The 16,960-nt window shown below is 40.4% G+C and overlaps 1 protein-coding gene across 1 annotated transcript in view; it reads right to left on the minus strand.

Moving 5' to 3' along the window:
• Nucleotides 1-14,788, minus strand: part of LOC129479353 (contactin-associated protein-like 3) — a 258,898-nt gene extending 244,110 nt beyond the window's left edge. Inside the window, 1 exon segment of the mRNA XM_055272355.2 lies at nucleotides 14,320-14,788. Within this exon segment, the coding sequence (XP_055128330.1) occupies nucleotides 14,320-14,404 (85 nt within the window). The 5' untranslated portion in view covers nucleotides 14,405-14,788.
• Nucleotides 14,789-16,960: the final 2,172 nt, after the last annotated feature.

Here is a 16,960-nt window from a genome sequence, read left to right on the forward strand (position 1 = left end):
CCGCACAGCAAAGGAAACTACCATCAGAGTGAACAGGCAACCTACAGAATGGGAGAAAATTTTTACAATCTACCCATCTGACAAAGGACTGATATCCAGAATCTACAATAAACTTCAAATTTACAAGAAAAAAAATCAAACAACCCCATCAAAAAGTGGGCAAAGGATATGAACAGACACTTCTCAAAAGAAGACATTTATGCAGCCAACGGACACATGAAAAAATGCTCATCATCATTGGCCATCAGAGAAATGCAAATCAAAACCACAATGAGATACCATCTCACACCAGTTAGAATGACGATCATTAAGAAGTCAGTAAACAACAGGAGGTGACCTCTGAGGTGCTGCAGAGGTCTGAGACATGAGGTGATCCCCGGAGAGGAAATGCCCGACCTACATGCTGAAAAGTGCAACTTCAGCACTGGCATTCAGTTTGTTTGCTGACTTATTAGCTGTCTCCTTGTAAAGGCAATTTGATTAATGAAAAGTACCGATGATGTGATAGGTAATTTCATGTGTCAATTTGACTAGGCCGGGGGTCCCAGATATTTGGTCAAACATTATTCTGCATGTTTCTGCAAGGGTGTTTTGGGAGATTAACAATTTAATTGGTTGTGTAAAATACACTGCCTTCCATATGTGGGTGGGCCTCATCCAATCAGCTGAAGGCCAGGATAGAACAAAAATACTGACCCCCTACCACCGCCAAAAAAGAGAGAATTCTCTAGAATTCATCTGCAGCAGCAGCTCTTCTTGCCAATCAGCCTTCGAACAGAACATCAACTCTCCTTGAATCTCCAGGCTGCCAGCTCACCCTGTAGATGAGATTTACCAGGCTCCATAACCACATAAGCCAATTCTTTATATTAAATCTCCTACGCATCTCCTATTGATTCTATTTCTCTAATACACAGGCTATAAAGGAAATTTGGGGAGTGGTGGTTAAAAAAGAGAATCTGGGTCCACATTACTGTGACAGGTTGGAATGCAGTGTGACTCTAATTAAATGGTAAATGATAGTTGTAGGTGATAAACACCTGTATTTGAATTCAAAATGCCAACTGTAAAAGTAAAGGGGCTTTTAGGTCAAAGTTGGCTTTTCAGCTTTATTTTTATAATACTACCCTGAATGCTATAACTCTGCTGACCCATTACTTCAGTCTCATCAGTCCCTGTGTTTCCATCAATCTGAGGTAGCCACCCATTTATTCACATTCTATAGATATTGACTACTGATCACATTCCGGGCATGATGCTAGGTGCTGGGGATACAAAATACCTCTTAATTATATCACAGTCATGTAACAGTGATATATTCAAAAGCTACTGCAATACAATAAGCCCAGTGTAATAAGAAAGGCCCATAAAGGTACCTATTCTGGATTTTCCATTGAAAGAGTAATGAAAGTGAGGAAATGTGGTCAGGAAAGGCATCATACAGTTTGGTCTGTAGTATTCCAAGAGAAATTAGGGAAAAGGTATTGTGGATTTTTCAGGAAAAAAAAAAAATCAAAAGATGCAAAGACATGGTGATAGGAAAAACAATACATGACCGGGTGAGGAAAGACAGTACCATGGGGGCAGGACAAATGGGGAAGGGAATTAGTAACTCAGAAAAGCCAAGGAGAAAAACCGAAGATGCTGGTGTGCTTTTAGGAGTTTGAATCTAGTATTGAAAAACGTAACCGTGAAATGCAGCATGAAGGCAAAACTTGCTACCTTAATATAAATGTGTTAAAACTGAATAAATCCATGGACTCATTCTGTAAACAGGTGCCCTGTGGTTATCAACCACACTGTGGCAGGTCACCTCCTCTGCCCTGCCTCGTACTTCTTCACTCTCCTTTTACTCTGGCCAGTGCTGGGCTAACCGGCTCCTCACAGTGTAATGTGGCAGCACCTTCCTAAGCATTCTTAGGAAGTTACTCCTAAGAAGTTAAGTGTTTGATGATCTGTCTAATGTTGACAGTGGGGTGTTAAAGTCTCCCATTATTATTGTGTGGGAGTCTAAGTCTCTTTGTAGGTCTCTAAGGACTTGCTTTATGAATCTGGGTGCTCCTGTATTGGGTGCATATATATTTAGGACAGTTAGTTCTTCTTGTCGAATTGATCCCTTTACCATTAAGTAATGGCCTTCTTTGTCTCTTTTGATCTTTGTTGGTTAAAAGTCTGTTTTATCAGAGACTAGGATTGCAACCCCTGCCTTTTTTTGTTTTCCATTTTCTTGGTAGATCTTCCTCCATCCCTTTATTTTGAGCCTATGTGTGCCTCTGCATGTGAGATGGGTTTCCTGAACACAGCACACTGATGGGTCTTGACTCTTTATCCAATTTGGCAATCTGTGTCTTTTAATTGGAGCATTTAGCCCATTTACATTTAAGGTTAATATTGTTATGTGTGAATTTGATCCTGTAGACAGATCAACGAGACAGAAAGTTAACAAGGATATCCAGGAAATGAACTCAGCTCTGCACCAAGCAGACCTAATAGCCATCTACAGAACTCTCTACCACAAATCAATAGAATATACATTCTTTTCAGCACCACACCACACCTATTCCAAAATTGACCACAGAGTTGGAAGTAAAGCACTCCTCAGCAAATGTAAAAGAACAGAAATTATAACAAACGTCTCTCAGACCACAGTGCAATCAAACTAGAACTCAGGATTAAGAAACTCACTCAAAACAACTCAACTACATGGAAACTGAATAACCTGCTCCTGAATGACTACTGGGTACATAACAAAATGAAGGCAGAAATAAAGATGTTCTTTGAAACCAATGAGAACAAAGACAAAACATACCAGAATCTCTGGGACACCTTCAAAGCAATGTGTAGTTGGAAATTTATAGCACTAAATGCCCACAAGAGAAAGCAGGAAAGATCTAAAATTGACACCCTAACATCACAATTAAAAGAACTAGAAAAGCAAGAGCAAATACATTCAAAAGCTAGCAGAAGGCAAGAAATAAGATCAGAGCAGAACTGAAGGAAACAGAGATACAAAAAAACCCTTCAAAAAATCTATGAATCCAGGAGATAGTTTTTTGAAAAGATCAACAAAATTGATAGACTGCTAGCAAGACTACTAAAGAAGAAAAGAGAGAAGAATCAAATAGACACAATAAAAAATGATAAAGGGGACAACACCACCGATCCCACAGAAATACAGACTACCATCAGAGAATACTATAAACACCTCTGTGCAAATAAACTAAAATCTAGAAGAAATGGATAAATTCCTCGACACATACACCCTCCCAAGACTAAACTAGGAAGAAGTTGAATCTCTGAATAGACCAAGAACAGGCTCTGAAATTGAGGCAATAATTAATAGCTTACCAACCAAAAAAAGTCCACCACCAGATGGATTCACAGCCGAATTCTACCAGAGGTACAAGAAGGAGCTGGTTCCATTCCTTCTGAAACTATTCCAATCAATAGAAAAAGAAGGAATCCTCCCTAATTCATTTTATGAGGCCAGCATCATCCTGATACCAAAGCCTGGCAGAGACACAACAAAAAAAGAGAATTTTAGACCAATATCCTTGATGAACATTGATGCAAAAAATCCTCAATAAAATACTGGCAAACCGAATCCAGCAGCACATCAAAAAGCTTATCCACCATGATCACGTGGGCTTCATCCCTGGGATGCAAGGTTGGTTCAACATACGCAAATCAATAAACGTAATCCAGCATATAAACAGAACCAAAGACAAAAACCGCATGATTATCTCAATAGATGCAGAAAAGGCCTTTGACAAAATTCAACAACATTTCATGCTAAAAACTCTCAATAAATTAGGTACTGATGGGACGTATCTCAAAATAATAAGAGCTATCTATGACAAACCCACAGCCAATATCATACTGAATGGACAAAAACTGGAACCATTCCCTTTGAAAACTGGCACAAGACAGGGATGCCCTCCCTCACCACTCCTATTCAACATAGTGTTAGAAGTTCTGGCCAGGGCAATCAGGCAGGAGAAGGAAATAAAGGGCATTCAATTAGGAAAAGAGGAAGTCAAATTGTCTCTGTTTACAGATGACATGATTGTATATCTAGAAAACCCCTTGTCTCGGCCCAAAATCTCCTTAAGCTGATAAGCAACTTCAGAAAAGTCTCAGGATACAAAATCAATGTGTAAAAATCACAAGCATTCTTATACACAAATAAAAGACAAACAGAGAGCCAAATCATGAGTGAACTCCCATTCACAACTGCTTCAAAGAGAATAAAATACCTAGGAATCCAACTTACAAGGGATGTGAAGGACCTCTTCAAGGAGAACTACAAACCACTGCTCAATGAAATAAAAGAGGATACAAACAAATGGAAGAACATTCCATGCTCATGGATAGGAAGAATCAGTATCACGAAAATGGCCATACTGCCCAAGGTAATTTATAGATTCAATGCCATCCCCATCAAGCTACCAATGACTTTCTTCACAGAACTGGAAGAAACTACTTTAAAGTTCATATGGAACCAAAAAAGAGCCCATTGCCAAGTCAATCCTAAGCCAAAAGAACAAAGCTGGAGGCATCACGCTACCTGACTTCAAACTATGCTACGAGGCTACGGTAACCAACACAGCATGGTACTGGTTCCAAAACAGAGATATAGACCAATGGAACAGAACAGAACCCTCAGAAATAATGCCACATATCTACAACTATCTGATCTTTGACAAACCTGACAAAAACAAGCAATGGGAAAAGGATTCCCTATTTAATAAATGGTGCTGGGAAAACTGGCTAGCCATAAGTAGAAAGCTGAAACCGGATCCCTTCCTTACACCTTATACAAAAATTAATTCAAGATGGATTAAAGACTTACATATTAGACCTAAAACCATAAAAACCCTAGAAGAAAACCTAGTTAATACCATTTAGGACATAGGCATGGGCAAGGACTTCATGTCTAAAACACCGAAAGCAATAGCAACAAAAGCCAAAATTGACAAATGGGATCTCATTAAACTAAAGAGCTTCTGCACAGCAAAAGAAACTACCATCAGAGTGAACAGGTAACCTACAGAACGGGAGAAAATTTTTGCAACCTACTCATCTGACAAAGGGCTAATATCAAGAATCTACAATGAACTCAAACAAATTTACAAGAAAAAAACAAACGACCCCATCCAAAAGTGGGCCAAGGATATGAACAGACACTTCTCAAAAGAAGACATTTATGCAGCCAAAAAACACATGAAAAAATGCTCGTCATCACTGGCCATCAGAGTAATGCAAATCAAAACCACAATGAGATACCATCTCACACCAGTTAGAATGGTGATCATTAAAAAGTCAGGAAACAACAGGGGCTGGAGAGGATGTGGAGAAACAGGAACACTTTTACATCGTTGGTGGGACTGTAAACTAGTTCAACCATTGTGGAAGTTGGTGTGGTGATTCCTCAGGGATCTAGAACTAGAAATACCATTTGACCCAGCCATCCCATTACTGGGTATATACCCAAAGGATTATAAATCATTCTGCTATAAAGACACATGTACACATATGTTTATTGTGGCACTATTCACAATAGCAAAGACTTGGAACCAACCCAAACGTCCAACAATGATAGACTAGATTATGAAAATGTGGCGCATATACACCATGGAATACTATGCAGCCATAAAAAATGATGAGTTCATGTCCTTTGTAGGGACATGGATGAAGCTGGAAACCATCATTCTCAGCAAACTGTCACAAGGACAAAAAACCAAACACCGCATGTTCTCACTCATAAGTGGGAATTGAACAATGAGAACACATGGGCACAGGAAGGGGAACATTACACACTGGGGACTGTTGTGGGGTGGGGGGAGGGGGGAGGGATAGCATTAGGAGATACACCTAATGCTAAATGACGAGTTAATGGGTGTAGCACACCAACATGGCACATGTATACATATGTAACAAACCTGCATGTTGTGCACATGTACCCTAAAACTTAAAGTATAATAATAATTAAAAAAAAAAAAAAAGAAGTTAAGTGTTCAAGTTCTCTGTCTCTTGGCCTCTTCGATGCCTGCAGAAACCCAGCCGCAACCCATTCATTCATATTCCTCTCCTTAGAGCCAGGAGTTAATGCCCCCAGGGCAGAGCTGAATCCCTGGACAGGACTGGGGATAAATGCATTCCCTCTGCTGTCTCTCAGAGGCACAGCTGTGAAACACATTCTGTGGGCTTCCGGAAAGCTTCCCAGGGAGTTCACGCCCCAGTTGCTCACAGAAGTGATCAGCTCAATGATGCCCCCTTCTGCTGGATTTTTCTTCTCTATTCCATTCTTCCCTCTTTCATGAGCTCACTTTCTAAAAGAGGCTACCTGCACAAATGCCCATCAGGCTCAGCTTTCTAAGAAAACTCTGGCTGGGACAGCGGACTTTCCAGAATGAAATGTGTGCAGTATTCTAAAATACTAAATAAAATGCAATAGGAAAATCAAAGGGATGAATGTCACACGGCATGAAGAAGGAGGTAGAGGACATCTGCCTAGCCTGCCAAAAACAAAACAAATTTACAATCAACCCTGGCCACCCAGGTGATGAGCTTTGTCACAGCAATTCTTCCTCATATCCCAGAAAAGAGAAGAAGAAATAAGGACAGTAGAATCAACTGTGACATCCAAAAAAGGAAAGCTGCCTAATCTCTTCTCTAGAATGTGTCGACTGTGATTTATGAAATGACATAGCTATTTTTATATTGCAATGCTTATCTATAGGTAAGATCTTCTCACTATTTCTTATGTCATGTTATAATTATATTCATGAAGAAGACGACCATTGCACAGACAAGTACACTGTGAGGAACCGTGAGGAGAGATTTTACCCTACTTGCAAGCTAACAAATGAGCCTGCCAGTTTGTTTCATGGTTGCGGCAGAAGATTCCTGGGTCAAAGCAAAGGACTGTATTACTTACAGCATAGCAAACAATACGAGCATCAGCATATTTGCATCAATTTCCTTGCCTCAAAGTCCTCTGGGGGAACATGGATGGGCACAGATGGATGTGTGCACACGCAGTGGGTTACATGACTAGTGACGAGCCCTGAGCTTAAGGAATTCAAAGTTTTTTATGGGCAGCAGGCATTGCTTGCCCTTTGGCAACACTGCTGAAATAAATCTCTTTTAGTTCAAGATGTATTGATAAGCGTGTTAAGCTTATTTTTATACATGAAGAATAGCAAATTGTTATTTTATATGGTTATTCACAGTATCTCAAAATCTATGTGATATGTTACTAGCTTAGTTTTATCATAATTTTAAAAGATCATCTGGGTTCCTTAAATTGTTAGTGGACGAGAATAAAAGGAGATAAATTAGTTGCTTTCATAAAGCTAAGCAAAATCATTTTCTATTGAGGAATCCAGAACTTTTCCTAACTTTTACAAATGTTTGTAAATTGTAGCTACTGTGAAAGCCTGTGCTATAAAATTTCATAAGCTTATAAGAGCTTTCTTAACACAACTGTGGACTTTTCTCCTGGTGTTGTACAGCAGTTCAAATTAGCACAAGAATCATAAACTCGGCTGGGCGCGGTGGCTCACGCTTGTAATCCCAGCACTTTGGGAGGCCGAGGCGGGCGGATCACGAGGTCAGGAGATCGAGACCACGGTGAAACCCCATCTCTACTAAAAACACAAAAAATTAGCTGGGCGTGGTGGCGGGCGCCTGTAGTCCCAGCTATTCGGAGAGGCTGAGGCAGGAGAATGGCGTGAACCCGGGAGGCGGAGCTTGCAGTGAGTCTGAGATTGCGCCACTGCACTCCAGCCTGGACGACAGAGGGAGACTCCATCTCAAAAGAAAAAAAAAAAAAAAAAACATAAACTCTGTATTTGAACAGCTATATAATATTATATATTTATTTTCCCATTTGATGTTGCATTACTTTTTCTACCAATCTTCTTACAATAAATTCATAAAAATCTTAATTATAGCAAATGTGAAGTTCTTAAAGTTGACAATCATCAAATATATTTCTATTACAAAGATATATTCTTCAAAAAGTCATCTAAAATAGGAAACCCAATTGGGAGACACCTTAAAAGGTTATCTGCCACAAGAGAGGCTTTGCTTAAAATACTGTTCTCTTCGTATTTGTGTTAATAATTGATTTGTCTCTGAAATTAAATTAGGAGTCTACTATATCTAGTGGTCTTGAAATCAAAGGCCCTTCCCCATTCCTTATCTTCACTGCTGTGTTCAAAAAGACTAGACTCCAGGGACCTGTCCAAAGCTGGGTTAAATATAGGATGTCTGAGAGACACCCTTCTTTCATAGTTTCAGGGTAAGCATGTATGTGTATGTGTGGGGGGGGGCGGGTGGAAGAGGTTGGCTGTATCAGGGTAGGCATAATACTATATTTTAAATCCCTCCTTCTGTTATAAATGTAAGCTGCAAATACTCTCTGCTCCCAGCGGCAGCAATCATCAACTCGCTTAGTTCTGCCTGTAATTTAATTTAACATGTGACATTGAGGCAGTGTTTCTTTCAATTCACATATAACTTCTTCCTCACCCACATTCCAGCCAAATGAACACACACTTACAGAAAAATGTGACTGCTTTCCTGGGCACCCCAACAATTCAACTGTCCCTAAAACAGCAGGTTCAACTTAAATTCTATTAGCTTGTCTGAGGGCTAAGATATCTAAAAATTCAAGACAAATTATCATTTGCGTATATGGAGGCAGCTCTGATTGAACAGATATCTAAAACTGATAGGTAATATTTTAGATCAAATCACTCCATCCAGTCAAGGAGTAATTCAATTGTTTGTTCAGTTTCCAAAGAAATCCTTCCATTTCGGTATAGTGTTCCATAAACATTGACTTTACATGAAAAGGACAGTGAAGAGATCTCTTGAACTGGCCAGAAAGTTGAAGCTCAAAGTTGTAGAATATTTGAGCTACCAAGTCCAAGCCTTCTAAAAGATGCCCAATATGTACGTATATCATTTTCCTAACTCTACATTTGCCCGGGAAACAATGACATTCAATAAACTTTTTTCCACGGGATTTAGTTACAAAATAAGTCAAGGAACTACAAGTTATATATTTCCTGGAGAAATATACTATTATACATATATATTATATACTCAAAACTCTGTAAAGCATATAAAGTATAAGCACATACTGAGTTATAAGGCATAACTCAACATGTTGATTTTAACCTAAAATTTTCTTAAGGCCTCAATTGCAAATGCTTTAATTGCCAATGGTTCATAAACACATCTGTGAATTAGAAGCAAGTAACATCCTCTGTTTTTATACTCTCAAAAAATGTGATTATACTTAAAAGTAATTCAAACCACAGCCCAGGCAATACATATTAGACCATGTCTTCTTGGTAATTTAATTCTTAGCAATAATTTTAATTACTACCTTATTAAGTAGGTATGCTACTTAAATTATAATCCTGTAGTTATAAGGTTAAAACTATTTTAAAATCTCAAATGTTTTTAGGTTTCAATCACTCTTCGTATTATTACAATAAAAATGTTCATTAACTGGAACACATGCAGTATCATTTTTAGCCCCCACTTTATGATATTTTTAAATTTTTATTACCAGGGTAGTCATTTCATTATAAAATTTTAACCAAGCTAAGCATATACTCCATTTTTTAGAAAACTAGATTTACTGTAGGCCTGTTAAGGCTATCATAGTAAGTAATGAATTTCACACTTTCCTTTTATACAGTATCACATCACATCAAGCAGATATATGAAATCCTTGACAGAAGACATTTAAAACAATTCTATGTTTTATATGTCAAAGTAGAAAAGGAATACTTTTTCTACAGTGACAGAGCAGACTTGACATGTGCACAATCATGTACAACCAAGCGTTTGCAAATGCTCTTACAACAGGGAGCAACCAGGCCTAGGGGCAAGCAACCTTTCAGCCAAGAGTCTCGTCAAAGGTGTGGAAGCCCATTACAGAAGGCCGGATAACAGTCAGTCTGATGGGTTCATTCAGATAGCCAAGCTTTAAAAAGTACTTCGAAGACTGATACAGATGTCCTAGACAATAAACTTCCCAAAAGGAATGGGGAATAATCCCAATGCCAATTACATCCTTGTCATTCAGAAATCCAGGCTAATTTGATTTAGAGTCATACATAAATGAACTGTTATTTCTCATAATTGTTTTTTTTTTGGCCTCTTTATTTTAAATCTACATCTCTTAGGTAAAATGCATCAATTTAACTACATTTATTTATTCTGAGTTTTTCTATTGGTCCACGTTTCCTTTAAACACAATTTTGAATGGTTTTTTAAGGTAACCATTTGATTTTGAAACAAATTTACAGAAAACGTGGAAGAACTATGCTAACATGCTGTATCACCCCTGAATACTTCAATGTACATTTCCCACAACACAGATGTTCTCCTATATAACCATAATATGATCATCACAGTCATCATGGATACAGTTCCAATATTTAATCCCCAATCTTGTTCAAGTTTCACCAATTCCCAATCATGTCCTGTATAACATAAGTATTAAATGCAGAATAGTATTTACATGCCTTGTTTTCTTAGCCTCTGTTAATCTGGAATGCCTCCTTCCTCACTCCACTCAACCTCTGACAACTTGCTATAGGTCACCACCAGTGCTGTCTCCTGTCTCTCCAGGTCCCCACCCTTGCTACACTGTGGATGCTTTCCTTACCCTGCTGGTTTCTGAATGCTGTGCCATGGCCCTGGGCCTCCCCACTACCCAGCACATGCCTAAGCTGAACTGAATGACTTTGGACTGAATTGTTCAAAAAGAGAAGGAGAGAGGAAGAGGAAGAAGAATGCCAAGTAATTTGATTTTTCTTCTTTCATGATCAAACCAATGTCTTGGAATTGATTATCATTTCCATGGGCTACTTATGCTCCATACTGTTTGTATAGAGTTTGGTGAACATGAATAAAGGCATCTGAACTACTTTTTTTTTTTTTTTTTTTTTGAGACAGAGTCTCAGTCTGTCACCCAGGCTGGAGTGCAATGGCACGATGTCGGCTCACTGCCTCCTCACAGGCACCTGCCACCATGCCCCGCAATTTTTTCGTATTTTTAGTAGAGACGGGGTTTCACCATTTTGTCCATGCTGGTTTCGAACTCCCAACCTCAAGTGATCCACCCGCCTCAGCCTTCCAAAGTGCTGGGATTACAGGTGTGAGCCACCACGCCCGGCCTGAACTCCATTTTTTATAGAGTATCATTTGACACTAAAATTAAGTCTGTTACTCATCTGCAGAATCTCTCTTTAAATGGTATTACTAAAAGGTCCAAAATGAAACACCTATAAAAATAATTATTCCTACACTCTGTGAGATATCTTTCCTGACACATTTCACATCATAAGTGAGTTTCCTAACTAACCCACGCACACTGTATAGTACGCTTACCCTTCTTTTCCCAGGCTGACTGACGAACTTGCAAAACATAACCATTTAGGGGAAAAAATTGAGGCAATTAAAATTAAAAGTGTTTTAGGCTAAGTAATGAATAAATTAACCCACTGAAAAGTTACATCAAAGGCTATTACTCAGCATTTTACCAATTACAGGAATTTCTGCAAAATCTGCCCAGCCATTTGTGTGTGTATCCCTGGGATCAGTGCCCAGAGTTCAATCCTTCTCTTGATGCTTCCTATTGTTTTCAGGGACTCAAAGAGAGCAATAAGTGACCTTTCACTCACTGCAAGTCCATGGGCACTGAAGTTAGGAAAATATTTCCCTTCGTGCAGAATCTTCCTAACAAAGCTTTCCCATGTATTTGTCGGGTCAAATAACATTCAAATAAACTGCACATAATCCCCAAAATGCCAAATGTTTAGAGAGCTTTTTTTTTTTTTTGAGACGGAGTTTTGCGTTTTGCTCTTGTTGCATAGCACACCAGGCTGGAGTGCTACGGTGGGATCTCGGCTCACTGCAACCTCCACCTCCCAGGTTCAAGTGATTCTCCTGCCTCAGCCTCCCGAGTAGCTGGGATTACAGGTGCCTGCCACCACGCCCGGCTAATTTTTTGTATTTTTAGTAGAGACAGGGTTTCACCAGGTGGCCAGGCTGGTCTCGAACTCCTGACCTCAGGTGATCCACCCACCTCGGCCTCCCAAAGTGCTGGGATTACAGACACGAGCCACCGCGCCTGGCCTAGAGAGATCTTCTCATGAAGAGCCATTTCATGCCATTATCAACAGGCTGCCTTCGTGGGTGACTGGAAAACCAGCTGTGAATAACGTGAGCAACTCATGGTGTCTACCCGAGAAGGAAACTTTTCCATGTCCTTATTGACTTTCTTCTTGGTATTGAAGGTGGTCTCATTATTATATAGTTTTATCTGGAAGAATTACTTGATCTAAAAGGTAACTTAAAATTAGTAAAATTTATTAGACATGGGAATACTAAGTTTCATCAATAAAAGAAGACTGAAAACACCCACAAAAGTAGTATTGAAATTCTAAGTGTCACTCAGTGACTGGCGAGAGCCCCATCTGGTGCTGAGTCCATTTGGAACATCTGTCCCTGCCCTCTCCTCCTCCAAGAAGAATGTTCATTGTAAACGAGAAGCGCTTAATTTCTAAGGGCTTTGTAACCCTTCCACTGGATTCCAAGCAAAACAACTATCAATACAACTAATCCTGAGAATAAAAAGTAATCATAACTATACAACAGAAACAGGAAAGGTGGTGTCAGGGTCTCAGTCAGATTTCATTGCTTTGCTTTTCTCCAGGAAGGTCTTTTTGAAGACTCTTCAATAGTAAGAGTGACCTCTAGTGACTTATTTTTTTTGTTGTATTTTGCCAGTTGATTGGTCAATTACTCTAGCGTGCCTTTCTATAAGTAATTCAATTTATGTATTTATTTAAGCCAAACAGCAGTTTAGATTACAAGAGGCAAGGATTTTGATTTGATGTAAGTAACTACGTTTTATTAACAAAGTCTTCTCACAAAAGCAGATTAAAGTTGAATCTGAAACACTGTACAGCACCTGACCAAAGGAGTCCGGAGCTTGTTTTTGGGAAGGGCACACCAAGTGCAGGATTAACTGAGGCGAAACTGAATCAAGATGCACAGTGAGTGCATGAACCCACGTGTGTGCCCTGTGTGTGAAGAACCCAGCCCTGTGCCCGCGGGTGGAAGAGCACTGAGCTACGGCAAACTTTTCACGACAGCTTAGGAGAACCGCTGAAAGCTACCCTTGGTTATCCTGCAGTAATCTAAATTTCCAAACATGGCCACTAGCATTTATTGGAACTTATTTCAAAGGAGATTTTGGTAGAAGAGGGCTGAGGCTGACAGCGGGGAGATGTCACTGAAAGAAAAATAAAAGTGATTTCAGAAGGAGGAGGAAGACATTTTAAAAATTCTAATCTCATGGTTCGATTAATCAAGAAAGACAACTCCCTGATAGAGATTTACTCCAAGCCAAGAAAAAGAAAATGTGTAATGTTGTGTAAACATTTTTATGTGTGATAAAATATGGGTACATTACGTTTTGCTCAACTCTCTGGAATATCATCATTATATTAGAATCATAGCCCATTCTAGAAATAAAGGCTTCCTAGGTGTTTATCAAATTAAGGAAAATAAAAAACAGGGAACCCAATGGCAAATTAAACAATGTAAAATATTAGCATCCAGAGAGGAATCATTTTCAAGATCACCTAAATGACTGGCTCAGTTTTGTCTTTAAGCAAGAACTTTCTACTATGAGAAACGAAGCCCCTGACAGGGGTGTTCAAGTGTTATTCCCTTAGTAGTTAGGGCAGGTTATTAATTTGGGGTTCTTAAATTTAGTTTCGCCCACAGGCGCTCTGTCCCTACAGTGCATGGAAGTTAATTAGCATCTTAACTCTGAAGCTGCCAAGGTCGGCAAAACTGTAAGCTGCTAACATCTAAGTTGATGCAGTATGATGTAATGTCTGCCAGTTTTTTTCCTTGTTAGACTTAATTCCTATAAAATATTACAACCCTAAAAAGGAATAAATGACAGCACTTGCAGGCAAATCTCTTAAGATGCTCTTTTCAGGTTTTACAGAAACGTCCACTTTCTCAATGAATATTCAAGTACATAGATTAAAAAGTCAAAACATGCATGGCATATCTTAGACTCCCCCACAAGAGAAAAGTCTATTGTAAACAAAATCGTCTTTTTCGGGTTGCAATTCAATATGTTTTTTCAAGGTTCTTTATGTTCAGGAGCATGTTCTGCAATTCCACTTCCAAATATTACCGATAATAAAAAAATACAAAGTTTTCCAGACAGCCTAGCGCAAGTTTTAAACCATTTGCTGTACTTACGTGGATTTCCCGCTCCTACAGGGCTCCAAGTCTGAGTAGGGAGAAGCAGCAGCACCTTGAGGAAGGCCCAGGCCACTGAAGCCATGCTCACTTCGGCCAGGCGCCCTGAGACCCGGGCCCGGCGACGGCAGCCCTTCGCCGCTCCCGCTGTCACTCCAGTCCCCTGCGCGGCTCCGACGCTGCTCTCTCTCCCCTCTCCAGTCTCTCGCTCTCTTCCTCACGCACTGGCAGCCCACTCCCGTCGGTGAGAAGCTCCAGCCTCCCTCCGCGCTGCAGACCCTCCCGCCAAGCCGCGCCCGGCCCCAGCTGCGTCTCCGGGGTCGGCCCCGCGGACTCGCGCCGCAGCTTTCTGGAGCGCAAGGCGCCGCACCAGGCTCGGAGGTAGCAGGTTCAGGCGCGTCCCGGACACCAGGCGCGGGAGGCGGCCGGCAGTAACGCGAGTCAAGAAGCGAGCGGGAAGGACGCCCCAGCTCCGCCTGGCGCTCTCCTCCCGTTACACCCGCAGCTTCCTCCGTCGTTCCCTCCCACCGGGGCGGGGCGGCCGCGGTACACGGACTCGCGCCAAAGACCGCGCCGTCAGCCTCCGCCTGCAGGTGGAGAACGCCAGGCTTTATCACTCCGCTATTCACCCAACGCAGGGACTGCACCCAGGAAAATCCTGTCCTGTTTGCGTTCAAATAGGGAGGATGGGGCAGAAATAACTCTGCGGCGTGGACTCGGGCAGATGCGCGCACACTTTGATTTTGCTAGGAATTCTGACTTGTAGAGAACCAAGCTGGGAAGCCGGGCCAGGAGCAGGGAGAGGCCGGTGAGCCCGGGTTGTGCGAGTGCAAGCCTTTATTTAAAGTTTTGATATTTTGTCTATCATGAATTTTTTTTTTTTTTGCTATTACATTCAATTTTAAAACTATTTCATTCATTCAAGATTAGCATTACTTAACAGTTGCGCCCGAGACTAGTGCGTTAGTCCCTTCACCCTAGTCCTGGCCTTGGTGGAAGTCTAAAATTTACAATTTATTCCAGCTTTCTGTCCAAAGGAGCAACCCCTGCAAGTGTAGGATGAGGAGCTCAGTCCAGCAGCAGCTAACACCGCACTCCTTGCGAGCCTGCTGTGTGCTAGAGGGGGAGGCGGGAGGCGGGGAGGCGGGGGGGAGGGGGTCTTTCTCTTTCCCTCTTCCTCTGCTTCTCAAATTCACAGTACGGGCAAAGATTGACAAACTCACTCACATTACTACCACCGCGAGGTTCCAAAAAAGAAAAAAGAAAGAAAGATGCTAACTTTTTTAGATGGTATTTCGAAGAAGTAGCTTATTAATCTTCCCTTTGGAAAGACAACTTTGAAAGGCTTTTTCTTCATTAAAATGAATTCAAGTGTAATACTAATAGAAGAATCTTACAAAGTCATTCTTGAATTATTAATTGGGTTCACTTAAACTACTTTTGCACAAGAACTCTGTAAATAGCACCTCTTTTATTACAGAAAAAATTATAAATCTAAAGTTTTGATTGACAGATCAGTTGCCTTCAATGAGACAGAGAGAAAATGGAAATCATTTTCTAAATTGGACCTAAAGTAAAACAACAAATGTCAATCTATTATTATACCAATTTGTCAGGCATCAGATGGAGTCTTTAAAAATGTGAACTTGGCCGGGTGCGGTGGCTCATGCCTGTAATCTCAGCACCTTGGGAGGCCGAAGAGGCCGAGAGGTCAGGAGATGGAGACCATCCTGGCCAACATGGTGAAACCCCGTCTCTATTAAAATACAAAAAATTAGCTGGGCGTGGTGGCGCGTGCCTGTAGTCCCAGCTACTCGGGAGGCTGAGGCAGGAGAATCGCTTGAACCCAGGAGACAGAGGTTGCAGCAAGCCGACATTGTGCCCTTCACTCCAGCTTGGCGACAGAGCAAGACTCCGTCTTAAGACAAAAAAAAAAAAAAAAAAAAGTGAACTTGGGTGTTCAAAGTGTTAGGCTTAATGGAGAAAGGCCAAGAAACTTCTACAGTGGTAGACATTCGCAATTTAAAAAAAATGGCTTCATTAAACTGTAAAATACTAGTGTAGTGAGAGTGAATGCATTTTTTACAACATTGGAGGAATGTATTTATGAATATTATTCCCAATACATAAAATATACATTTTACACACTTATAGGTACACTCAAAATTTGTTCCAAATTGTTCATGTCTAGTAAACGTATATACACTATTTTATATGGTTAAGCCAATAAGCATCAGCATTTTCTTCTAAGACAGGAAGCTTGTAATTGTTGTTTTGATTCCCCTGCTTTTGACTTAAAACTTATTTAGGTTTATTCTACTAAACTTTTTTGGTTAGGGGACTTGAAGTCCTTAGACATAAATGTGTGTCTTGAAATGCATTTTATGTGGCTATAATTGCTGCTACATGGTTATTATTTAAATCAGCATAGACACTTGCTGTGGTGATAATGCTGGCAATGAACTTTGCAGACTAAGAGTAGTGAGGCTCTAGAAATTACTTTGCCTAGTAGAGAAGCATCCGTCACAATCATCACACACTACACACTTACTGGACAAATGAAGGCATGAATTCGAGGTGGCTGATGTAACTAGAACACTGGATGTCCTAGAAAAAACATGAAATACCACAGGTATAAATG

This window comes from Symphalangus syndactylus, chromosome 3, assembly GCF_028878055.3.
Source record: "Symphalangus syndactylus isolate Jambi chromosome 3, NHGRI_mSymSyn1-v2.1_pri, whole genome shotgun sequence".
NCBI lineage: Eukaryota > Metazoa > Chordata > Mammalia > Primates > Hylobatidae > Symphalangus > Symphalangus syndactylus.